At 39.0% G+C, this 27550-nt stretch overlaps 2 protein-coding genes across 2 annotated transcripts in view; both read right to left on the reverse strand.

The window, feature by feature from the left end:
• The window catches only part of LOC127572845 (calponin homology domain-containing protein DDB_G0272472-like), a 168228-nt gene that overhangs the window by 106270 nt on the left and 34408 nt on the right, over nt 1-27550 (reverse strand). The window lies entirely within an intron of this gene.
• The window catches only part of man2a1 (mannosidase, alpha, class 2A, member 1), a 113023-nt gene that overhangs the window by 33368 nt on the left and 52105 nt on the right, over nt 1-27550 (reverse strand). The window contains exons 9-15 of the mRNA XM_052020500.1: nt 24052-24248; nt 19074-19259; nt 13544-13658; nt 12371-12438; nt 7170-7335; nt 1686-1913; nt 438-560 (exon numbers count right to left, since the gene is read on the reverse strand). Coding sequence (XP_051876460.1) covers nt 438-560; nt 1686-1913; nt 7170-7335; nt 12371-12438; nt 13544-13658; nt 19074-19259; nt 24052-24248 — 1083 coding nt within the window. The remainder of the gene's footprint in view (nt 1-437; nt 561-1685; nt 1914-7169; nt 7336-12370; nt 12439-13543; nt 13659-19073; nt 19260-24051; nt 24249-27550) is intronic.

Raw genomic sequence — 27550 nt, forward strand, 5'->3', positions numbered from 1 at the left:
TATATTGTGAGGGCTGCAGTGCCTTCAAAAGTGTTGTCACTTGTCAGGAATCAGTAACTAGCAAACCTAGTATCATATTTTCTTTTACCAGTTTCAATATTTCAATATGTGTGATTACAGGAGACAGTTTGATCTATTGAATCTGTGCTGCTCCCAGAATCTTATCATCACGAGTCATGACTATATCCACAGTTTGTCCCTTCTTATTGGGACACAATGTTGGAAAATCTATCAGCCTTTTAAAGACTTTTCCCTTTTGTTCTTTCCCTGACCTCTTATGTATGTACAAGCCAGATCTCTCCAACATCTTCCACTGAAAGGCCATTGACATAAGCTCTATATATCTGACATGATGAATACTCAAAGCAACTATTTTTGCTTACATTTCCAGTATTCAAAGAATTTTGTTCACATTGAATAAAGTACTTTTGTTTTACCTGAGCTTCTCCATTAGGTAAGAAGAGATAGGCTCCACTTTTATCCCGATTATTTGTGGTGCCATACAACAAGAACTGAATACTTATATGATGCTGTCTCTCTTCTTCCTTGGTGATTATTTTCTAAGACAAAAAGAAAGGAATTTGGATATATTATCCATTTAAATATTTCTAAAATATAATTCTTTTCTTCTCCATTCCAATCCCTTTATGAGTTTCAACTATGTATGACTATCTAAAACATTCAAACTATTCAGAAGTTCCTCCAACCAACCTTACACTAAATAACTGTTTCTTACCCAACTGAAAAATAATAGGTAAACCACCGAATGGTCAGATTTTTCAAATTGTACATATGCTGTGGAGATACAAGGGAAATATTTATAACTACTGAAAATCAGCACCTTAATAGTACATGGTTAGATGTCTTACCAATTTTTTTCGAAAAAAATTGTTTGCAAAGCCAACATTTAATGTTCATTTTTAATTGCATTTTAGAAGGTGGTGGTATGACAATTTCTTGACCTGCTGTAATTCATCTAGCGAAGATACTCCCTATGTATTGAGAACTAGACAGTTCCAAGTTCTTTTCCTTGTATATTGACAAGTCAGGAGGTCAAATAGTTTGCAAGGGAAGCATCTGGACAGTGGCATTAATAAATGTTTAATTCTGCACAAATGCTGCCTGACCTGCTGTTTATTTTCAGCACTTTCGGTTCTTATTTTATTATAATATTCATCTGGTAGTTATTACAATGTGGTTTGTGGAATCTTGCTGTCTGCAAGTTGACTGCTAAATAGCATCCATCACCACGTAACTATGCCAAAGACCACATTAGTGAATCAGCACAAAAAAAAAGTAGCTTCAAAGAAGAAAAACAGTGGGAATAAAAAATAAAGTAGATTGGGAATTGAATCAAGCTATGGTTCATCAGAAGATACTGGACACGTTCAATAGGTCAGGCAGGATGCATTCTGATAAATGGTCACCCTGATCAGAGATGTTATGTTTCTCTCTCCACAAATGCTACCAAGCTTGCTGAGTATCACTAACATACTTTGTTTTTATTTTAGATGACCAGCATTTGCAATATTTTGTTTTTTTTGTTTGACTTCTGTCTGCAAATATGAATTCGACATAAAAAGGCAAAGGAGTAACAGCGAGACCGTTATTGGGTAACCGATTCATTTGGGTGTTGTTTCACGAGTTATATACAAGACAAAAGAAACATGTTTAGTAATCTTTACCTCCAAGAATCCTTTTGTCCCTGAAAACCAAGCTTTCAAATTTGCATTTTCAATAGTGATGTCACCAGTAGAGCTTTCCAACACACTGATCTTGAAGGGATCAAAGGTTACTTCGTCTCTTCTGTTCATGTACATGGTATAATTTGCCAGCTTGGTTTTGATATCTTGAGTTTTCACTAACTGGTAGAGTCCCAATCCTAGGGCTGATATCTGTGCCAGAAAGGAAACCTGTTGGTTGAATAAAATGAAAATATATCAAGAGTAAACCTAAAATTTTGACTCATTTTATCAATATGCTATTAATATTATTCTAATATAGGTTACCCTAATGTAATGGTTAAGGCACTGAACAAGCAGTCGAATAAATGAACCATGAAATTACTGAATTGTAATCTACTTCAGTAATGTTCATCAGTGAAAGAAATTGACCATCTTTACTTGGTCTGGCTCTTAATGTGAATTCAGAACCAACAATATGAGTGACTTTTAACAAAAAAACCATGAGGCCTTGTAGGCGGGGATAGACTACAAATCTCAGCTTGCTAGTGATATTCATGAGCCACGAATAAATAAGTTAAAAAAAATCAACAAACCTGAACTTTACCTCTATTTCTTTCCTGGTATTTTCAATTTTGTTTCATATTTCCATCATCTGTAGAACACTAACAGCAAAAAAAAATCCACCTACTAACAACTGCAGCCACCCCTTTTAAAGATTGCAGACTGGTTTTAAGAAGCGTGGATTACACTAAGCATTGCTAGCAAATCACAGTATTAGGCCTCTTCTGGAGTCTGTGACCAATGATTATTGCAACCAGTGCTGGTTGCAAAAATTTGGCATTGTGATATTGCCATGCTGCCTCCATCAACAGCAACATCACTTGGGTGGTTGGTAATTGCATTGCCAGCTCCAGAAAACATTGAACAATGGTACTGCAAGGGAAAACGGGAGTCTCTAATGTTTTCCATTAATGCACTGGAGATTTTGGTGGTGGAGTGAAAGATGAGATGTAGTCTATCCAAAAGGACGACAAAGCCTTCTAGAGAAACTCTTTGCAACAAACTTGTTTTCTCTCTTTCCCACTTCTGACAAAGGGTCTTTAGTCTTAAATATTAACTCTGTTTCTCAGGATGCTGTCTGACCTGCTAAGTGTTTTCAACATTTTCTGTTTTTACGTCAGACTTCCAGCATCTGACATTTTTTGATTTCAAAGGGCATTTTGGTTAAGCTCCAAAAGCCTGGATACAGTATCACAAGAAGTTTACTGATCTTAAATGAATAGTTGAGGCTTGTGAATGCAGCTTCAAATTTCATATCCCACCAAACACACAAGTCTTCAATATTGCTCAATGTACTGCACTTCTATTGTGTATTGACGATCACTATCAATCAGGAGCACTGATCCAACATCCAAAATTTTGTAACCTGTGAACCAAGACCATGCTGGATTGTGGTTTTTGGGTTATGTAGTATGGAAACAGGCCCTTTGGCCCAACTCATCCATGCCAACCTAGGTGCCTTCTGATCTAGTCCCATTTGCCTGCATTTGGCCCATATCCCTCTAAATTTTTCCTATCCGTATACTTGTCCAAATGTCTTTACAACATCGTAATTACACCCACCTCAACCACTTCTTCTGGCAGCTTGTTCCATATACCCACCATTCTCTGTGTGAAAAACTTGCCCCTCAGGTCTGCTTTAAATCTTTCCCTTACCCTGGGATAAAGACCCTGACCTTATACCTTATCTATGCCCCTCATGATTTTATAAACCTTTACAAGTTCACCCCTCAGCTTCCTTCACTCTAGGAAAAACAGTCCCAGTCCCAACTTTTGCAAGTTCCTGTCCAATGCCATCAAAATTAGCCTGGCCCCAATTTAGGACTTCAACTTGGGGCCAGTCCCATCTTTTTCCATTAACTATTGTCAACTAATAGAATTATGGTCACTGTTCCCAAAGGGCTCCTCCGCTGACACTTCAGCCACTTGCCCAGCCTTGTTTCCCAATAGAAGGTCATGTATTGCCCCCTCTCTAGCAAGTCCACACTCTAGAGGGACATCTACATATTGTTTGAGAAAACGTTCCTGGACACAGTTAACAAATTTTGCCCCATCTTAGCACTATGGCAGTCCCAGTCAATTTTGCCCCGTCTTAGCACTATGGCAGTCCCAGTCAATATTAGGGAAGTTAAAATCACCTACTATTACAACCCTATTATTCCTACAGCTATCTGTTATCCTCTTACATATTTGCTCTTCTAATCCCCACTGACTATTGAGGTGCCTGTAGTACAATTCCATCAAAGTGATCACCCCTTCTTATTTCTAAGTTCTATCCATATAATCTCGATGGATGTTCCCACATTTCCCCAGGAATACCCTCTCTAAGTACCAAGTTTCCTGGATTTTGAATAAAGTAAAGTTTTAAAACATAACGTTTTTTGTACTTAACAGATATTCTTCCTGTTATCTACTTCTAAAATCCAGTACTTTGGCCTTGGTTGGATTGACTTAGAGTGAGGAAACTCGACTAGCACATCACTGTAAACAAAGTGGCAAAGCTGGACAGCTAGCAGCAAGTCAAACTTCCAGAAATGTCAGTTTTCAGACAGATTTGAAATACCTGGCACTCATAGGTTTGCCTCAGTCTCACAGATACCATAGACACAAATCTCATATCCACAACTTGTACCAGCTGCCAGAGAGATTCAACCATAATATCCAAATCAGCCAAATATATTGTGAGACACTCACTTGCACACTTCCTCCCTTGCAAAATAACACAGCACATACTCAAAAGGCAACAGCAGCTAATTAGAGGGACAGCCTTGACTGCATGAGCTTGCCCACATGGAGAAAACAGCGCTTGTCATCAGTGGCACAGCCACTGCCAAGGCTGTGACCAGCGGCAGAGCTGAAACAATAGAAGATAACAGTGCCCTTATGCTTAATCCATCTTCTCACCCTTCTACTTCCCCTCATTCTACAATCTTCTCTGATAATAGGCTGCAGGCAGTGTAAGCACACACCTCTTATTTTCTCCACGTCCTCTTACCACAATCTTTTGCCTTTCAGATATCAAAAAAAACAACCACAAAGAGAAATTGTATAACAGCAACATAAACCTGAAGGCACGCTTTTTCAAGAGCACAGCCAGAACCTAGGATACTTGCACTGCACGCAGAGGTTTGTGTTAAGGAGGGACCTGCATATGGTGAGACAGATTGCATGAGCGACCTACAAGACAGGGGAAAAAGAATAACTTAAATTCTAGCTCCTTAGAAAGCTGGATTTCTATTATAATATCTTCAAATGAGGACTTTGATGGTGCGGTCTACAAAAAGACATTTATGGGTAAGTACACGAAAATACCTGCTTCATTAGCAGACCTATTACAAAGCCCATAAGCCAAGTCATGATGCATTAAGCAGTCCAGCACCAGCAGCACAAATAGGCCTGTGCATGCTTTGGAGCTTGTAATTGCCAGCAAGGAAGTAGTAGCCTATGGTTAGCGTGACGCTATTACAGCGCCAGCGACTTCAATTCTGACCACTGTCTGTAAGGACTTAGTACGCTCTCCTTATGTCTGCGTGGGTTTCCTCCAGGTCTCCAGTTTCCTCCCACATTCCAAAGACGTATGGGTTAGGAAGTCGTGGGCATGCCATGTTGGCGCCGGAAGCATGGCAACACTCGTAGGCTGCCCCCAGAACATTCTACACAAAGATGCATTTTGCTGTGTGTTTCAATGTACATGTGACTAATAAAGAAGTCTAAAGAAATCTATTAAGCCACTTATGGACTTAAGCGTGATCCAGTATTGATGGCCAATGTCTCAGCTTCCATTGCAGCAAAAGCAGAATGTCATGAAAGCTAAGACATGGCACAGGACACTAAACAAGTTTACAAGTGCCACAGCAGTGCAGTAGTTCACTTTTCTAACAGATTATTAGGATTGCTGAAGCACTGCCCTACAAAAAGGGTGAAAACTTTGTAGAGAATTAATGCTGTAATCCTTCAGTATGATCACATTCATGATTCGTCCACTGTCATTCTGCTTGTACTTTTGCAATTGGCTATAAGCTAGCCAGCCGAGATTACTGGTGTCCATTCCAAATTGTTGGAGTTGAAAGCCAGACTTTCTAAGTGCAGAGCTGTTTAAGGTCATCCTGAGATGCTTGCATTTTTCTTCTCTAACAGTCTTTCCACCAACTGTGCTATAGTTGTTATGGTAGCACCACACAAGCACTAGGGTAAGCAAAGGCACATGGAAGACAGGCACCAACAGAATGGACACAGACAAATTTGTGCATGCTCATTACAAATCATTTGCAGCTGACAAGGTTAGGCAATCACTTTCCATGAAAATAAGGACACAGAAATTTAGAACTCTATAGTGAAGGGTGGCACGTGGGGCAGAGAGAAGAGTAGCGGTGGTGGTAGGATTAAGGGGTGATTAAAGGTTTAGAAAGTTAAAGAGACAAGGAGTTATTGCAGGGTTGGGGAATGGATAATGATAATCAGAGAATGACAAGAGGGGAAAGAAGATGCAACGTAAGTGTTCCTGCAAAGCATCTACATATGGAAAAAAATATTAAATTGACAAAATTAAAGGTTCTTAATCAATGCAAACAGCATTATAACCAGATAAATAAATTGATGGCACAAAATAAAAGGGTATGATCAGATTGCCACTGGAGAAGTGATTGCAATGTGATTGAGACTGGGAACTGAATATCTAGTGTACTTGACATTTTGGGTGGGGTAATCCTGTTAACAAACAAAATGATATAGGTACAGTGGTCATAAAAGAAATCGACAGAAGATTAAGATGTATAATCAGTCTAAGTGGAAATAAGAGATAACAAGGGAAAGAAGTCACTGGCAGAAGAAATCTTTAGGCCCTATAACAGTACCAACATTATGGGACAGAGATTACATCAGGACATAATTTGAGGCATATGAGAATGGTCTTCCAATAATCACAGTTGATTATCTTCAAAGGGATTTTATAATTCAAATGAGCAAAAGTAACCTCGAGGACAAGAGAGTACCTTAGAGCAAAAAGTTGCAGAGCCAATCTTGGAACAAGCTATTTTAGATCTGGTTATATATATTTGCTCTGATGATAGGGAGAAAAACAAAAGTCTTCCCTCAGAGGGTCACGAATCTTTGAAATTCTCTACCCCAGATTGCCATGGAGGAGGAATCAAAGAACTTATAAACAGTTTTTTTCATCTATGGGAGAGTCAAGGTTATAGCGAACAGGCAGGAAAGTAGAGGCCAAGATCAGATCAGCCATGATCTTAATGAATGGCAGAGCAAGCTTTAAGGGACATACAGCCTACTTCTAATTCTGACATCCTGAACACATGAAAAGGATGCCTGAATAAGGTACCAGAAAGGGCCCAGCACCAAAAAAAACCCAATGAGTTGAGAAAATGCACATCAGTTATAGATTATTGAAGCAGAGGAAATATAGCCCACCTGAAATACTTCTTCGGAAATTCTGTTGGATTTGTCCCAAACTGCAGTAATCTGAGCCTCCACTTGCTGCCCTGAAGCAGTTAGCACATTTACTTTATATGAATTTACTTGCACTGTTACAATGGATACACGGTCTTGATCTGTTGGATTATATACCACAAGGTGCCTGAAACAGAAATGTTTCCATTTCTTGAAATTCTGCCACTATATATCAAATGTTGTCAAATTAGTAGAACACATAAGAAAAACAATATTGTTTCAGTTGTTTCAGGATACAGACACAAAAGAACATTTAGTCAGATTTAATTAGTACAAATTATGGATGTCAAAATCTGAAATCATCCCATTTTCCCTGCTAAAAAAATATTTTCTCTCAAAGGATACTTAACATAGCAAACAGCCTGCTCATCAGAGAAAAATGTTACAAGAAACTTTATCCTTTTAAAATGTTTTTGAAATTAAGTATTTTATCTGACATTTGCAGGTACATCAGCCTGAGCTACTTTGATAGCATCTCATTTTTGAGTCAAAAGTTTGTTATTAAGTCTCACTCCAGAGAAATGCTTGCATCATTTGTGATGCCTTCTTATTGTTGAGACACAACAATAAGAAGGCATCACATTTAATGAACTAATAATGCCACCTGAGAGGGCAGTTGACTTTTTAATTATTCAGGTCCTGAAAGCATATCCTGTGCAATTTGGGAAATACAAGGAACTTCTTGCATCCTGGACAATCATAAACATCAAAAGTGTTGTCAACTGAAATATGAGAAGATTCAGACTTAGAACTTCAGAAGAAGCTGGCATCATGATGGTGTGCCTGTGAGGCTGAGTGTTAAATGGATAGCTCATTTAAAGAGGTGGTCAACTCACATCATAAGTGTCTGCAGGCAGAAGGGGGATAGGTGAATATGTGAGTAGACCAGGAGGACCAGACAAGTAGTGCAGGAGTCCCCTGAATGTTTCATATTCTCAGAAGGATATTCTATCCAAATCAACAAAACCCTTTAAATAAAAACACTAACATATATCCTTTAGCCTTTTCTGATCCAGGAAAATGGTCCCAGTATATTATGATCACTATAACTACAACTATAAAAGCAATAAATATTGAAACACAAATCAACTTAACATGATCCATTTTACTTGCCTTAAGTTAGTTTCCTTAAATCTTCATCATACCCTCAAATCCTTCATTCCTATATTTACTTTTTCCCCCTCTTATCTTCATTCACCTATTTGCATTTCATGTCTTTCATCCCTTCTTTACTGTGCATCATATCTCTTCTCTTACTTTCAATTATCCTTCATTCTCTTTATTTGTATGTCTCTCTCTCTCTTTTCATTCCAACTATTCTCTCACAGATAGTGGTTATCCCATAAATCTGTATGGCATTTTTTCCTACAGATAATTTCAACTGACTTCTTTTCTGTCAAGCAATAATGGCAGAAAGATTTTAGGTTTTATTCCTATGGGGAAGATCAAGGAGGTGGGTCATATTAATGTGATGGCATAATTTTGTACTTTCATAACTAATTTGCCTTTCAGTGTAAATGAACAAGATCCTGGTAGGACTGGAGAATGATTCCGATTCACCATTCAATATGATAATGGCTAACCTTTTATCACAATATCATTTTCCTATACTAACCCTATATCCATTGATTTCCTTAATATCCAATAACCCATTAGTCTTGGTCTTAAATTTACTCACCAGCTGACTCTCTAGTGCCATCTTAGATGGAGAATTGCAAATATTCACTACCCTCTAGGGTAAAAAGCTTTCCTTATCTTGATCTTGAGGAGCCAACCCCTTATTTTTGAGACTGTGACCTCAGGTGTTAGGCATCCCAGCCAGGGAAAACATCACTGCATCTGTCCTATCAGAGATTGGCTTTCATTCTTTTAAACTGCTGAGAGTATAGGACCAGTTTGTCCTCTCCTCTTACCGCAGGAATAACACTGCTGAATCTACAAAGCCCTCCCTCTATTCCAGGTATATCCTTCCTTAGGTAGGGAGACCTGACCCCTATTCCAGATGAGAGTAGGGAAAGGAGGGCGAACATGCACTGGAGATCGGTCATGGAAAGGGTCAGCATTTTAAATTCCTGGGTGTTAACATATCGTACGACCTGTCTTGGGCCTAGCATATAGGTACAATCATAAGGAAAGCACACCAGCGTCTTTACTTTCTTAGGTTAAGGAGGTTCGGCTCGTCACCGAACATTCTAACAAACTTCGACAGATGCACCATTGCGAGAATCCTGACTGGTTGCATTATGGTCTGGTATGGCAATTCAAATGCATAGGAATGCAAGAAGCTGCAGAGTAGTGAACTCTGCCCGATACATCATGGGTACATCCCTTCCCACCACTGGTAGTATCTACAGGAGGCATTGCCTCAAGAAGGCATTGCCTCAAGGCGGCAACATCTATCATCAAAGATCTGCACCATATGGGCCATACCATCTTTTCGCAGCTACCATCGGGCAGGAGGTGCAGAAGCCTTAAGTCCCACACCACTCGGTTCAAAAACAGATATTTCCCTTCAACCATTTGGTTCTTGAACCAACCAGCAAAACCCTAATCACTACAATTTAGCAACACTATGACCACTTTGCACTAAAATGGACTTTGTTTTCTTTTGTTCTAATTGTGTTCTTTCTTGTTAAAATTGTGTATAATTTATGTTTGATTTATGTTTCCCTTGTGAATGCTGCTTATATGATGCTATGTGCCTGTGATGCTGCTGCAATTAAGTTTTTCATTGCACCTGCGCATACATGTACTTGTGCATTTGACAATAAACGCGACTTTGTCTTTGAACCTCCATTGTCATTAAGCCAATCAAAAGATAAATAAGGATTTGCAACACTGGCTATTAAGCTTTATGCTTGTCACACTCCATTTTGGTGGTTTCCAGTCAAACTTAATGATTCAAAACCTGAGTGTATGTGGGACCTCATCCCAAGTAATACAAATAAACATGAAAGCTAAAATGAATGAACTGGAATATGAACCAACTTAAAATACATGGACAGAACAGGAAGAAATCCAATTGGTTGCATCATATTCACCCTGAAGAGGCATTAGATGAAACCTCAGCAACATCCTATTCCAGCAGATTGGTACCCAATAAATTTGTCAATAGTTGCATTTTACATGTAAAACTGGAAATAGTAATTAAAATAAAAAGAGAAAATGCTGAAATTATTCAGCAGGTAAGGCAGCATTTGTGAAGATAAAAAGACAGTTAACGTTTCAGGTTGATGAACTTTCTTCAGAACTAGAAAACATATCTTGATTGCAGAGAGTGGGGATTTACAAAGGAATGCCTGTGATAGAGCACAGTCCAAGAGAAAAATAGGTGATAAAGACCACTATCAACAAAGAGGGTGTTGAAATCTTGCTAATGGCATCTAATCTGTCTTGAGGGGATGTGACAAAGGAGGGAGAAACATAAAAATACTAGAGCTGTAAAATTTAGTTACAGAAAAATAGTGATTACCTCAACGAGAGAGAAAGGGGAGCTACAGACCAATTAGTCTGACGTCAATTATCAGGAAATGTTAGAGTTCATTACAAAGGAAGTAATAACAGGGTACTTAAAAAAGCAAAACCTGATTAAGCAGGATCAATATTGTTTCAAAAAGGAAAGAGTATTGGAAAAATTTACCGGAGTTTGTTCTCTAAAGAGCAGAATAGAAAGAAGATCATTCGATGGGGCATGCCTAGATTTTCAAAAGTGACTTGGATAAGGTGACATATAAAAGGCTCCCACAGTAATAAAAACGCAGAGTTGCAATGGTTATAATAACCAAAAAAAACCCAGAAGAAATAGAAGCAGAAGGAGACCATTTGATAAGATAAGATGTATTAGTCACATGTACATCGAAACACACTGTGAAATGCATCTTTTGCATTGAGTGCTCTGGGGGAAGCCCTGTGCCTGCTTCGCATTCAGTCATGGCTGATTTTTTACCTCAGCGCCACTTTCCTGTACTAACCCCAACACTTGATTCCCTTAATGTCCAAATTTTTATTTCTCTCCATCTTGAATAACATGGTTGGATGATTTTTATTTTAAATGGACCAGAAAATCAAGGGGGAACAGACCATTTTCAGGCTACCAGGCCGTAACTAGTGGGGTGCTGCAAGGATCAGTGTGCTTGGGCCTCAGCTTTTTACAGCCTACTTTAATGACTTAAAGGAAGGGGTACTAAGTTAGGCGGAAAAGAAAGCTTAAGGAGAACACAAAGAGGTTGCAAAGGGAAATAGTATCTAGAGAGTGAGCAAGATGGTGATAGATGGAACATAACGTGAACAAAAATGAGGTCATTTTTCATTTTGTTAGGAAAAAACAGAATTTTTTTTTAAATGGAGAATATTAAACATAAGTCCTCATACATAAATCACAGAAAGTTAGTATGCAACTACAGTAAGGAACTTTGAAGAAAATGGCATGTTGGCCTTAATTGTCAAGGAATAAAGGAAATCTTGGTATAATTATATGGTAACTTTGGTAACCACAACTGCAGTAACATGTCTAGTCTTGGTCTCTTTATCTTAGAAATGAATCACTGCCTAGGAGGCAATGCAACAAAGGTTTATTAAATTGATTCCTGGGATAAGAGAACAGCCATCTGATGTACTTTTGAGAACAATGGCACTACATTCTCTGGATTATTGAAAGAATTTGAGGCAAAATCATTGAACTACATGACATTCAGAGGCTTGACTGGGTGGATGCTGCAAAGGTCTTTCCTTTGGCTGGATAGTCTAGTAGAAGGGTATCCTGGGGATATAGAGGATCAAATATACAGGAATGTTAGGAAAAATATCATCATCTTGAGGGCAGTAAATACTTGGAAAATTTCTACCCAAAGAACTGTGGATGATTTGTGGTTAAAGATTGAAAGATTTTTGAAATCCAGTGAGATTAAGAGATAGGGGGTTTGATCAGGAAAGTAGATCAACTACATTTTGCTGAATGATGGAACACACTCAAAGGGGCACATGGCTTACCACTGCTTCTGTTTCTAAAGTTTTACAGTGGACTATCAAGCTTTTAGTTGAAATGCTTAAACTCCTAAACTTACCCTGCAGATAAACAAGTTAAACAATTCTGCAACTTTTGTACAATCACTCTTCAATAATCTTTCGAGAAAGTTTTAACCATTTAAATGTAAATCACAAACCTGGGTATTAAGCTCAATTCGATAGTTGTTCTTTGAGGTAAAGAGTCTTGTGTAGCTTGGCTATCATCCTGAAAGAAACCAAAACATTCAACAAAACTTGTTTGATTATGGTCTACAACTGGATTTATTTAAAACAATAACTTGTCTTAACTATGTGGTGCACACTCTTAGCAAATACTCAACATTCTCCTGGCACAACATTCCCAAAAGTATCCAACTTCTTCAGAGTCTAGCTCTGGATACCAAATGGAAATCCTCAAAACATACAATCTTTGTATTTCTTGTTTTTCATACCAGATATCTCAACAATTCACTTGCTATCACTGTCAAGAAATTGTGAAGCTTTAAATTGCCTAAAATCAGCCTGTGGTCAATAGTCAAAGGACATATGGTTCAAGCTACAAATATAATTTCTGATTTCCTTAATAAAAAGAAGGAACCTACAGTCAAGGCGACACTATTACAGCGCCAGCGATCGGGGTTCGATCCCCGTCGCTGTCTGTAAGGAGTTTGCACGTTCTCCCACGTCTGTGTGGGTTTCGTCCGGGTGCTCCGGTTTCCTCCCACATTCCAAAGACATACAGGTAGGTTAATTTGGGTTTAAAATAGGCAGCGTGGATACGTTGGGGGCCTGTTACCGCGCTGTAAATAAAACTTAAAAATTTAAAAAAATTTAAAACTTAAGAATAACTTTATTAACTTACTGTCCCTCCCTAGTAAAAACCTTGTTTTATTTTGACTCACTCACATCAATGACTCCCTAAAATGCAATCTAAAAATCAATACCTCTTAATACTGCAGAGACAAGAAAACCTGTGCATGTATAAGTGAAGTGTACATGTATTCTACATTTTTGAGACGTAGCCATTACTGATGCCCATTGTCAGGTGCAGGGAGTGCTAGGCCCTCTTAGCAATTGTTTTTTTTTCTCTTTATTTTAAATCAAAACAACAGAGAGACTTTTTTGGTCACTTACAAAAAAGTCTCTCTGCATAATGTAGACAGAAGTTACCTTTACCACATAATACAGATGGTGAGTTTCCTTTCCCGAAAAGCAGTCAGATTATGCAGAAATTGGTGGTTTTCAGTGTTTTTTTAAACTCATACATGCCCACAATTTTTTCTTCAGTTGCCAAAATCATCATAAGCTCATTGAAATGTAGAAAGTCTCACCATTTGAAGAAAAGGTGCTGAAGGGTTGTACTTGTAATTTTCCTTGTCTTTTAATGTTAGAAAATGTGCTGAGTCACCAATCACTCTTTTCAAATTCATTATTGAGTGAAATAGTCTGTAAAATAAAGCATCTGAGAACATTACAATATTGTATTTTTTTTATGGGACTAGATCACATTGAAACTTGTTACCTCCTTTCTCAGACCAGGCATTTTCAGTAGGCAGGTGCTCTAGATATGTTCAGCCACGGATTATAAGATACTTACACTTAACCATGTTCAATGCTGCAATTAACACATCACGAGACCTGGGCTATGTGTCCAAGATATGCTTCATATTTGATTTTCAAAACTCATATTGTATCTAATGAACCATTATCACTTGTAGTTGCAATACATTACCATTTCAGTAATGTCAGTAAGCACATTGCTCGCTACCAAAAGCAATTTAATGAAGAATTGCTTCCCTAGAAAGAGGAAGGAAAAACAATGGACTCGCACTCATATAGTGCCCTGTATATCCCTTTCAGGACAGCTCCAAAGCACCTTATAACCAATGAACTGCTCTTGAAAATTAACTAAATGTTGTAAAGTCAGAAACACAACAGCCAAATACTGCACATTAAGCTCTTGTAAAGATAAAAGTGATAAACAGATAATCAGTTTTTAGAGATTCAGGCTGAGTGATAAAACATTGGCCCAGACACTTGAGATAACACTCTTATGCCACAGCAAATGAGGCCTCAGAATTCAATGAAAGATTAAAAACTGCTCCAGCTGGCTGTCTGACTGGTGGTATTCATTTCAGACTGACAGCACCATGCCAGTGGTGAATTTTAGAAATCTGTGAGTTCTATAATTATGTGGAAGTTTACCAATAAGATCAATTGTAACAACTGTAAGATAAAAATTAGTCTTAGTAATGGCAAATACAAAATTACCAGGTTGTTGTAAAAACCTATCTGATGCACAGTTATGGAAGGAAATCTGCCACCCTTATCCAATCTGTGTAAGATGTGGCTCCAGACCTGCAGCATCCCCATTGACTCTTAATTGCCCTATAAAATGGTTTAAGCAAGTCACTCAGTTGTAACAAACCACTACTTTAACAGGGGAATAAACAGACTGGCAATTATGTTGGCATTAAATTCAGACATGGGTAATGTCTCTCCCAGCCTAGTCGACCTTACAAAGGCCTGCTCAAGACTGTTTGGGGACTGGTGTCTAATTTGGGAGAACTGTTCCACAGTTGAGTCAATCAATACCCTGATTTAGTCACACTCACAGAATCATACTTTACAAACATTATGCTAGATTCCTTCATGACAATCCTATACCACCCAGCAGGCAGAAGGTTTCAGACCTGGGAGTCCTTAGAAAAACAAAATCTTCACATCAAGGACACCCTTGGTCATGTTATGTGGCATTACCTCTGTGCTAAATGGGATACACTCAGAACAGATCTGGTAACTTAAAACCATGCATCTATGAGGCACTATGTACCATTGCAGCAGTGAAAATGTATTCCACCACAATCTGTAGCCCATGGCCCAATATATCCCTCATTCTACCATTATGATTAACCCTGAAGGGTGCAGAAAGGCAGCACGAGACACAGCTAAAAATGAAGCACAAACTTGGTGAAGCTGCAACACAAGCATGCCAAAGAACAAAACAGTGTGCAATAACCCACAATCAACAAATCACATCAAAGCTCTGCAGTCCTGCTACATCTAGTTGTAAATGGCAGTGGACAATTAAACCAAATTGGAGGAGGTCTTACTGGCTCTCCACTCTGTTTTGAAGTACCTAGACAACTGTAAAGCATATGCCAAGCTGCCATTTATCAATTATAGCTCAGCCTTCAACACTGTCATCCCTTCAGTACTAATCACCAAGCTTCAAGACCTGGGCCTCTGTACCTCCCTCTGCAACTGGATCCTCGCCTTCCTTATTGGGAGACCACAGTCAGTGCAGATTGGTAATAACGTCTCCTTCTCGCTGACAATCAACACAGGCACACCTCAAGGATGCATGCTTAGCCCACTGCTCTACTCTCTCTACCCTCATGACTGTGTGGCTAAGCACAGCTCAAACACCATCTATAAATTCGCCAATGACACGACTGTTGTTGGTAGAATCTCAGATGGCAACAGAAGGTGTACGGGAGTGAGTAGATTGGCTGGTTGAGTGGTGTTGCAACAACAAACTCACTCTCAACGTCAGCAGGTCCAAGGAATTGATTGTGGACTTCAGGAAGGGGAAGTCGGGAGAACACACACCAGTCCTCATGGAGGGGTCAGTGGTGGAAAGGATAAGCAGCTCCAAGTTCCTGGGCATCAACATCTCTGAGGATCTATCCTAGGCCCAACACATTGATGCAATCACAAGAAAGCACACCAGCTATTCTATTTCATTAGGAGTTTGAGGAGATTTGGTATGTTACCAAAGACACTTGAAAATTTCTATGAATGTATGGTGGAGAGCATTCTGACTGGTTGCATCACTGCTCGGTATGGAGGCTCCAATGCGCAGGATCGAAAGAGGTTGGAGAGGGTTGTAGACTCAGCCAGCTCTATCTTGGGCACAACCCTCCCTGCCATTGAGGACATCTTCAAGAGGCAGTGCCTCAGGAAGGTAGCATCCATCACTAGGGACCCTCACCATCCAGGACATGCCCTCTTCTCATTACTACCATCAGGGAGCAGGTACAGGAGCCTGAAGATCCAAACTCAATGATTCAAGAACAGCTTCTTCCCCTCTAGCAGAAGATTTCCGAACGGTCCATGAACACTACCCCGTTATTGCTTCTTTTTGCAATGTTTATTTATTTTTGTAATTTATAGTAATTTTATGTCTTTGCACTGTAGTGCTGCTGCAAAACAAATTTCACATTATATGAGTCAGTGATAGTAAATCTGATTCTGATTCTTCTAAGGTGGCTCAGAGAACATCCTCATCCTCAGCAACCGTGGGGCTCAATAAGTGACTGTTAAAAATAAGGCTGAAGCATTCACAAGTATCACTAAAACCAGACCTCAGCCAATTTCGTTCACTCCACATGATACCAAGAAATGGTTGAGAGCACAGGATACAGCTAAACCATGGGACCAGATAACATCCCAGCTGTCCTACCAAAGAGCTGTGCTCCTGAACTGGCTAGTTTGCTGGGCAAGTTGTTCCAGTGTAGTTTGAACATTTGCATCCAGCAAACAATGTGGAAAACTGCCCAGGCATGTCCTGCTCACAATAAGCAGGGTAAATATTATTTGGTTAATTATTACCCAATCAAATTATTCTCAATCATGTGCAAAGTGATGGAAGGTGTCATTGACAGTACTAAGAAGTGGTACCTATTCTCCAGAAACCTTTTCAGTGATGCATAGTTTGTGCTTCACTCGGACTCTCAGCTTTAGACCTCACCTTAATCTCAGTCCAAAATGCTGAACTTCAGAGTAAAGTGTGAGTGAGAGGAGTGCAAGTTAAAGCAAGACAGGATTTGGCCAAGTGTTGCATCAATTGGCCCTGGTAAAATTGAAGTAATTGAACATTAAGGGAAAAAACACCTCCAAACACAAATAGTTTGAGTCGATCCTGCAGAAAAGAAGATGATAGTGGTTATTCAAGGATAATCATCTCAGACCTAAGACAATGTCACAGAAGTTCCTCAGGATAGTGTCCTAGTCCAACCAACTTCAACTGTTTCATCAATGAATTACCTTCCTTCCATCATGAGGTCAGAAGTGAATATGTTTGCTGATCGCTGTATAATATTTAATTCCATTTGCAATTTCTCAGAAAGTGAAGATGTGGCAAGAAACATTCATGCCACAAAAGTGATAATGATAACAGTCAGCGAGAAAAAGTTCAACCACCTATGCTTAATATTTAGTGGCATTATCACCATCAAAATCCCCCATCACCTACATCCTTGAAATCTGCACTGACCAAAGATTCAACTGGACCTGCCACATATATTCTGTGGCTGTAAGAGCGGGTCAGAAGTCAAGTATTATCCAGTGAGTGACTCAACTCCCTAAGGCTTTTCCACCATCTATGAGGGACAAGTCAGGAATATGACAGAATACACTCCATTTGCCTTGATGAGTGCAGCTCCAACAACATTCAGTTATCTTAACACCTTCCAAGTAAAAGCAATCCATTTGATTGAAGGACATAAAACATAATAAAGTTAGAGCAGCAGTAGGCAACTTGGTCTCTCAAGCCTGCCCCATAATTTAATATGATCACAGCTGATCTGCCTCAGACTTCATTTCTTCTTTTATGCCATAGCTCTCAATTCCTCAATCTTTCAAAAACTGATTTACATCCTCGTTAAATATCTCCAATTATTTAGCCTTCACAACCCTCTGAAGTAGAGGATTACAGAGATTCTCCATCCTCTGAGAAGAAATTCCAATGCAGCTCTGTTTTAAATGATTGCCTCCACTCCACCCCCATTTTGTAACTATGTTTGAGATTCTCCCACTCTTAGAAACATGTTTCAATAAGATCATGCCTCAGTTTTCTAAACTTCAAAGAATACATATAGCACAGAAATAGGCCCTTTGGCCCATTAAATCCAACCAAAGCACCCATTTACATTAATCCCACATTAATCTTTTTTTATTCTCCCCTCATTCCCATCAATTTCCCACAGATCCTATCACTACCACTACGCTCACATATACTTCAGGGGCAACTTACAGTGCTAATTAACTTAACCTACATGAATTTGGCATGGGGGATAAAACTGGAACATCTGCGGAAAACCCATGGGGTGACAGGGTGATTGTGCAAACTCAACAGAGACAGCACCAGAGGTCAGGATTGAACACGGGTTGCTGGAACTGTCAAGCAGCAGCTTTACTAGCTGTGCCACTGTGCTACCCCCACAATCTAATTTCTTTAGCTGCTCATAATAGTCTGTGAAAGGTCATGAAACCGAAAATGTTAACTCTGCTTCTCTCTCCACAGATGCTGCCTGACTAGTTGAGTATTTCCAGCATTTGAGTCTGAATTTTGTTTTTGCATTGTTTGCAGATTTTGTATTTCAAGTACTTAAAAACCGTCATGATTTGTTAAAATCAATTGGGAAGGTCTGTTCACAGCAAGTTTCTGGGTCTGTCATTGTAAAGACTAATACCTGTAGCATATTCATCTTGATCCAGTTTCAGGCTACTCAAGTTTCAGGAACCTGCTGCAATAATACAGATTTTAAGAAACAAAGAAAGCAGACGCAGACATTAACCTCTCTTTCTTCAGCAAGCTTTAAAATGTGAGCATGAATTATAATGATGAAATAAATGTTAAAATGATTCTGATCAGACGACAGAGCAACCTGGAATGTTTTTTTGATCCTTTCCTCGCCCCGCCCTATGCCTAATACAGAAACAGGAAATATTAGGTACATGATTAACACATTTATCAGACACACATCAAATCTTATCAGATAAAATTATTAAGGATGAAAGTAAAAATTGAATATTTAGGAAAGCAACTTAAAAATAATTCTATCAACTAACATTTACCTGGTCCCATAATCCACAACGACCCATTCCTTAGATGTTCCAGTGATTGCGTCATGATGTTGGAATAGGCCAAGATTTCGTCTTGCTTCTACCAGCAGTTTATAATCTTCAGCTGAAGGGAACACTGTCATTTTATTAGATTTCTTAGCACCTGCCTGTGCTAATGAATAAAGGATTTCTGCAGCCCTATATGGGAAATACAAAATATATGTTATTCATTTTTAATTCTGAATAACTCAATAGTTTTTTTAAATGCAATTAGTGTCTAGCATTTCAAAGAGAAGTGCATCATCCAAAATGAGTTTATATAATTAGCAACTTGACATGAAATCATTGTTCTGTATACAAAATCATGCAAAGGATATAATTTTGCTTCCATTTTAATTTAAATTACTAAATGTCTTCATAGGTGTTTAATAGAATCCCAAGGATCACATTAATGACTTCACATGCACAGGACTTCAGTGGTGCTGGACTGGCAGATTTTCAGAATTATTTGATGTCATTTCTATTAATACCCCACTGCACTTTTAACTTAATTATTTTATGATGTTACGCAGTATTACAATAAATTTTGTCCAGTGAAGTTTAAAGGGAGAGTGGTAATTGGGTCCTAGTGAGTTGAAAAGGAGCATAGTAACTGGGATCCTGGAGAGTTGAAAGGGAGAATGGGAATCAGGACCCCAATTAGTTTAAAGGGAATGCAAGAACCACGAATCCCAGTGAATTGAAAGGGAATGCAGGAACCGGGTCCTGGTGAGTTGAAGGGTGTGCAGTAACCTGTGAGTTGAAGGGGACCATGGAACACATCATCTGGCAAGCCAGATGCTGAATGACTGGGATTTCTGAATAGTTGGATTGTAAAAGTAACTGAGAATGTAAGGGTTAATGTTATCCAGCTTCTGTGGCCTAACCACGGCAGGACTATAGTAGAGATGCATGATGTCCAGGTGTCCTGTGTAAATCAAAGAAGTAGTTAGTAAAGGAGTATCCCTTGTTTTTGCGAGCTGGTTGTGATAAGCAGTTATCCTCGGAGCTTGGAGCTGTCTGTGACTTCAGATTGTAACATGATGAACTGCTGCTGGGTTACAAAGTGTTTAAAGATAAGAAAATAACGGATAATAAAGGAAGAAGTAAATCATTATGATTAAGAAAAAATAATCGTTAGCATAGCTTGGTATGTGAAACTTAGCATGTAGGCTTCTTTGTTTTAAGTATAAAAGAGGGACCCTGGCATTTCAATCTTTGAGTATCAGTACAGAACTCGGGTTACACTGTTTACTCTTTCTCTGTATCCCTCACTCCCACTAGCGAAAGAAAAATAAAGTGCCTGTTGTATGCTCCTTGGTTCTGTTTGTCTTTGCTTTATTACAGTGCAGAACGGCTCTAACAGGATAGCAGATTATCAGTTTTTTTACACTACAGTGGAAAGGTAGATCCTGTTCATTTCCATAACCTAATCAATACTAACAGAATTTAAGCCTCTGACTAATCTAATCTGTAATTAAATAAAACTATATTGATAGTATTGTTACATTATAGTTTAATTAAAATCATTTTCAATGAAGGGGGTTCACATTTGTCATATATTTCTTTGTATTACAGAGACTGTGTAAATATACTGAATAGAATTACATTCAACCATAAGGATTAAAAAATCCCACTTGGGGTTTGTACTGAAATTAAATGGTTAGGGAGTTGGCGTAGGAACTATAATTTGCATCAAAGGCCCTGTAATGGACAATATTAAAGAAAATATATTTATATATTATATATTTATATATATTATATATTTGTATAATATATATTATATATTTATTTGTTAAGATCTACATATTGCCAGCACTGATTGCACAAATTTTGCTTGGCAACCGAGTGGTTTGCAAGGCCATTTCAGAGGGTATTTAAGAGTCAACCACATCAATGAATCTGGTCAGATTTCCTCCTTTGAATCAGACGAGTTTTCACAACTATAGAGGAGATCTTGTGGTCATCATTATCAATGATAATTTTGGGAATGCATGGTGAATTAAACAGTATTTCAAATTAAGAATGTAGTATTGTTTTTTTATTTACTTGCTAATCTAGCCTATCTCTTTTAAAACCATTGTTCTTTGAATTCAGATATCGTTGTTCTTTGAATTCAGATATTAATCAATGTTATTTACTGAGGTGGGATTACAGATAGTCATATGTTAAATCGCCACGAATGAAGATAACATCTCTAGAAAGCAGATCGATCTTATGTTTTGATCAACTATGCGTCTATCACGCATTGAAACACTCACAACATTAAGAAAATTTAAAACAAGCTGCTTGTAAAGTTCCTTCCTCGGGCACTGCTTTGTTTTGTCTAATATGTAATGCATGCTCACTCTTCTTAAAGGTGTATTTCACTATCTTGGTCCAGAGAACTCAGATGACAGATAAAAGAACCAAGGCTTAGAAATATAAAAAAGAACAGAGTAGTCAAAGTAAATGTTGGTCCTTTAGAGGATGAGATTGAGAAATTAATAATGGGAAATGGAGAAATTGCAAAGAATTCCAAGTTATTATTTTGGATTGGTCTTTATAGTTGAAGACATGAAAAAAAATACAATAATAATAGATAACCATGGGGATAAAGGAAGGGAGAAACTTCAAAACATCTTTATCACATAAAGAAGTAGTACTATGCAAGCTAATGGGGCAAAGGATGGACAAGTCCCCTGGACCTGATGATCTATATCCTGAGGTCTTAAAGAAAGTGGCTGCAGAGAGAGTAAATGGGTTAGTTATAACCTACCAAAGTTCTTTGGATTGTGGAGGATTGGAAAACCACAAATTTAGTGTTGTTATTCAATAAAGGAGGGAGACCAAGTAGAAAATTGGGTCAGTTTAGCCTATCATCTGTTATTGGGAAAATTCTGGAATACATTATTAAGGAGGTAATAAAATGTCATTTAGAAAATTATGGAACAATTAAGCAGAGTTAACATACTTTTATGAAAGGGAAATATATTTGACAAAATTGCTAGAGTTCTTTGAGGATGGAACTACCAGAGTGGATACAAGGGAACCAATGGATGTAGTATAGTGGATTTTCAAAAGATATTTGATAAGATGCCATATAAAAGGCTACTGCATAAGATAAAAGCACACAGGATTGGTAGTAATATATTGGCTTGAACAGGGGATGCCCATGTGACAGGGTGGGGGGGTGCATTCATAAAAAAGTCCATATCGCAATTTTTTGTAATAAGTTGAAAAAATATTAAAATTTTGTGGATAACCTTATATTTTCCCGTGTTATACTCCTGCTAGCATACTCTTGCCCAGTAACTTGACCTATCTATATATCTGCTCCTCTAATTCCCGCTGACTATTGGGGGCCTGTAATAGAGACCTTACCCCATTACTTAATCAATCTCCTATCCTAGTCAGCTAGACATGAATTCCCATTACACTGGTCACCCTGTTGTAAGAAACAGGAAGAAGTGCAAAGAAGATTTACAAGGAGTATACTGCCAGGACTTGAGGGCCTGAGTTATAGGGAGAGGTTAGGCAGGCTAAAACTTTATTCCTTGGAGCATAGGAAATTGATGGGTGACTTTATTGACGTGTAGAAAATCATGAGGGGTATAGATAGGGTGAATGTACGTGGTCTTTTTCTCAAGGAAGGGGAACTTCAAACTAGAAGGCACTGGTTTAAGGTGAGAGGTGAAAGATTTTAAAGGGACTTGAGGGGCAACTTCTTCATGCAGAGGGTGGCGCATATATGGAATGATCAGCCAGAGAAAGTGGTTGAGGCAGGTACAGTAACGACATTCAAAAGACATTTGGATAAGTACATGGTTGAGAGGGATATGAGCCAAACGCAGGCAATGGGTCTAGCTTGGTGGGCACCATGATCAGCATGTATGAGTTGGGCTGAAGGGCCTGTTTCCATGTTGTGGTACTCTATGATTCCAAATCCATGCTGACCAAACTGAATCAATGCCTCCCTAAAGGCTGATTTATGCTAATGCTCAGAATTTTTCAAACAACTTGTCCACTACTGACATCAAGCTGACTGCCCTACAACTAATTGAGTCTATGCCCTTCTCCCTCTTTAAGCAATTGTACATCAGCCACCTTCCAGTACTCCAACACCAGTCATGGAGCAAAGAGCATGGGAAAACCATAGAATTGGATCCACTTCCTTTCTTGCTTCACTGGGATAATTTTAATCCAGGAGGATTTATCCACAAAGATACCATAACCCTTAATATGCCTTTTCTGTTTATCATTTCTAATACTTCATATACCTTTTCCTCAAAGTCAATGCTGATATTATGTGGATTTCAACTGAAATTCCCGCCATACCCATCCAGGATCACTGACATGTTCAATCTATGCAGGCACTGTTTCTGTTGCATCTTGAGGTCCATGCTTAATGCCATGTGTTGGCACATGCATTCTCTCTCTCTCTCTAAAAAGACTGACTCACTCTCATCTCAAAGCTGTCATGGTCTCTACTGCAACATGCAACCTTTTTCCTTTCCTTCTTCAACTGTTTTCAGTGTCCAAGGATGACTCTGAACTTCCCATTGCCTGCCTCTTTAATTATCCATTCCACTTCCAGTCTGACGCCTCCTGGTATGTTAAGTTCAACATAATGATTGTAAAAGAACCTGCTCAAAGTATAGAAAATTGCAAAGGATCTGGTGCAATAGAACCCAATCAAAAGATGGTACTTCAAAGAGAGAAAAACAGTCAGGATATAGAGCTAAAGATGTCATCACATCTCTCTAACCAGTCCCTATAGAATATCTGTATTTTCTGTTAATAACAGTGCCAAGGAGGATACTCATAAAACATTCAATAATCACCTGAGCAACTGTCAGGTTAACGGAAGAACCAGTCACATTGTCATCGAGTCCAGAGAGAAAAACAAAGTCAGAGTGGGCTGCACATATACAAAATAAAGAATCGATCAACAAATTTTGGATGAATTTACCTCAAATGCGATTCTAAAACTCTGTCCAGTCGCTTATAGAAGGGTCGGGAGGTAAAATATCCACTCCAATAATGATCATCTCTGTCAGCATAGGTAAAAAAGTCCCCACTCAAGACAGGAAATGGCGATGGTGAATTTTCTGAACCAGCAGCTTTATTGATAGCATCAAAGTAGTCTGACAATGTTCCAAATTGAGCCTAGAAACAGATATCAAACTACTTAACATTCAGTTAACAAATGCATGAAACATCTTTAATGTACATTTATATTTAAATATGAACCAAAAATGCTGTTTCTCAGCTTCAACTGATCAGTTGAGTTAATCTTGGCACACATGTAGTGGGTATGACAAAGTAAAATAATGACAAGTATTTTGTTGCTTCATGATTCCACTATTAGCTCTTCAGGTGAACTTCTAATAGGAATATCCCCATCTGCGTTTCCATCTAATCACACATCATCCTGAGTTGGAAATACATGGTCATTCATTCATTACTGCTGAATCTAAATTATGGAATTCTCCAAATAAGACTGAGCTGGAATGCAAAAGTCAGATGATACAAATGCAGGGAATGTGAAAACAATGCAGAAAATGCTGGATATACTCAGTAGATCAGGCAGCATTTATTAATTCTTTAGGTCAATGATCTTTCATCACATCTGGGAAAAGTCAGAGAAACAAAAAAATCTTGAAGTGCAGAAATGCGGTAGGGACAAAGAGAACACCAAGAAACATCTGTGACAGTTAGAAAACAGGAAAGCTTAAATGATGAAAGGCAAAAAGTACAACTCCACACAGACAGCACCTAAGGTCAGGATTGAACCTGGGTGTCTGGTGCTGTGAGGCAGCGGCTCCACCAGCTCATCACTGAACGACACAAGGGGATTTTAATATTTCAAAGAAATAATTTTTAAACATTGTGATATTTTATTTTGCACTCTTAATTATTTATGTATTTTTTAAACTGTGAATTAAAAATTGAATCAGAGTGAGCTACCAGAAGAGTGGAGGGTGGCAAATGTTGTGCCTTTATTTAAAAAGGCCTGCAAGGACAAGCCAGGGGACTACAGGCTGGTGAGCCTAACGTCAGTGGTGGGAAAGTTACTGGAGGGGATTCTGAGGGACAGGATCTACCAGCATCTGGAAAAGCAAGGACTGATTAGGGATAGTCAGCATGGCTTTTTATGTGGGAAATCATGTCTCACAAATTAGATTGAGTTTTTTGAAGAGGTAAAGAAGAGGATTGATGAAGAGAGGGCTGTGGCATTATCCACATGGACTTTGACAAGGGTCCCACATGGTAGGCTAGTCTGGAAGACTAGATCACATGGGATCCAGGGTGAGCAGGCCAACTGGATACAAAATTAGCTTGGTGGAAGGAGTCAGAGGGTGGTAGTGGAGGGTTGATTTTCAGATTGGAGCCCTGTGACCAGTGGTGTGCTTCAAGGATTGGTGCTGGGTCCGTTGTTACTTGTATCTATATTGCTAATTTGGATGAGAATGTAGTTGGCAATGGTTAGTAAATTTGCAGATGACACCAAAATTAGGGGGTACAGTGAGACTATGAGAGGATTATCTAAGATAACAATGGGATCTAGATCAACTGGGGAAGTAAACCAAAGAATGCCAGATGGAATTAACTCAGACAAGTGTAAGGTGTTATACTTTGGTATAAAGTATAGGGCAGGACTTACACAGTAAATGGTAGGGCCCTGGAGATGCTGTAGACCAGACAGACGAAGGGTACAGGTACATAGTTCTCTGAAAGTGGAGACACGGGTGGACAGGGTGGCGAACAAGGCATTTGGCATGCTTGCTTTCATCAGTCAGGACATTGAGTACAGGAGTTTGGATGTCATGTTACAACTGTATAAGTCCTTGGTGAGACCAAATGGAGTATTGTTTGCAGTTCTGGTCGCCCAGCTATAGGAGGATGTCATTAAGCTAGAAAGGGTGCAGAAAAGTTTCACAAGGATGTTATTGGGCTGGAGGGCTTAAGTTATAAGGACAGACTGGAGAGGCTGGGACTTTTTTCCCCTGGAGAGTAGGAGGCCGAGGGGTGACCTTATAGAGGTATATAAAATCTTGACGGGCATAGATAAGGTGAATGGTTACAGTCTTTTTCCCAGGGTAGGGGAGTATAAAACTAAAGGGCATAGGTTTAAGATAAGCCAGGAAGGATTTAAAAGGGACCTGAGGGGTACTTTTTCCACACAGAAGGTGGTGGGTATATGGAACGAGCTGCCAGAGGAAGCTGTAGGGGTAGGTACAATTACAACATTTAAAAAGGCATTTAGACAGGTACATGGATAGGAAAGGTTTATAGAGGGATATGTCCAAACACAGGCAAATGGGAGTAGCTCAGGTAGACAACTTGGTTGGCATGGATGAGTTGGGCCAGAGGGTCTGTTTCTATGCTTAGAACTCTGAAATTGAAAAAACTGCAGATGCTGGAAATCTAAAATAAAAACAGGAAGTGCTGGAAATACTCAGCAGGTCAGGCTGCATCTGTGGAAAGAGAAACAGAGCTGATGTTTCAGGTTGAAGACCCTTTATCAGAACTTGGAAGGAGAGAAAAGTTTATTTAGCTGCAGAGAGAATGGGAGAAGGGGGATGTTTTTGATAGGGTAAAATCAGGGTGATCATGGGGATAAACTGTAAACAAGGTTATCTGATCAATGAGTGAATGGGAGCAGTTAGAGAGTGAGAATGTACACAAAAGAACATGGACAAAGGACTGAACATCAAAAATAAACTACAGATGCTGGAAATCTAAAATAAAAACAAAAAAATGCTTGAAAGACTCAGCACATCAGGTGGCCTCCCATGGGCTAATCTGCCGAGTATTTCCAGCATTTTTTTGTTTTTATCATAGGCAAAATACAGTAGGAGTTGCAAAATGCAGAGCAGGAGACATGCCAGGCAGGCCAGGCCGGGCATATCCTGCACTTCTGGAGGGAAAAAAGAAGAAAAAAAAGAGGGGGAAAAAAAACAAACAAGCCCAGCCAATATCACAGACGGGCAATTAATACCGACAGAGAAATTGTTACATGAAGCTGTAGAATTCACTATTAAGCCCAGAAGGCTACAACATGCTCAGATGGAAGACGAGATGATGTTCCTCAAGCTTGCTTTGGGCATCAATGTAACAATGCAGGAGGCCACAGAGCAATAGGTCAGAGTGGGAGTTTCATGGAGAATTAAAGTGGCAAGCAACGGGAAGCTCAGAGTCACTATTGCAGACTGAATGCAGGTGCTCCGCAAAGAGTAAACCCAATCTGTGTCTGGTTTCTCCAACGTAGAGGAGACCATACTGTGAACACCGAACGCAGTGCACTAGATTGGAAGAAGTGCAGGTGAATCACTGTTTCACCTAGAAAGACTGTTTAGGTCCCTGAATGGAGGAAAGGGAAGAAGTGATAGGACAAGTATTGCATTGCCTGTGGTTGCAAGGGAAAGTGCTGTAAGAAGGAGGGTGTTGGTGGGAACAGAGGAGTG

The sequence above is a fragment of the Pristis pectinata genome, chromosome 7, assembly GCF_009764475.1.
Source record: "Pristis pectinata isolate sPriPec2 chromosome 7, sPriPec2.1.pri, whole genome shotgun sequence".
Lineage (NCBI taxonomy): Eukaryota > Metazoa > Chordata > Chondrichthyes > Rhinopristiformes > Pristidae > Pristis > Pristis pectinata.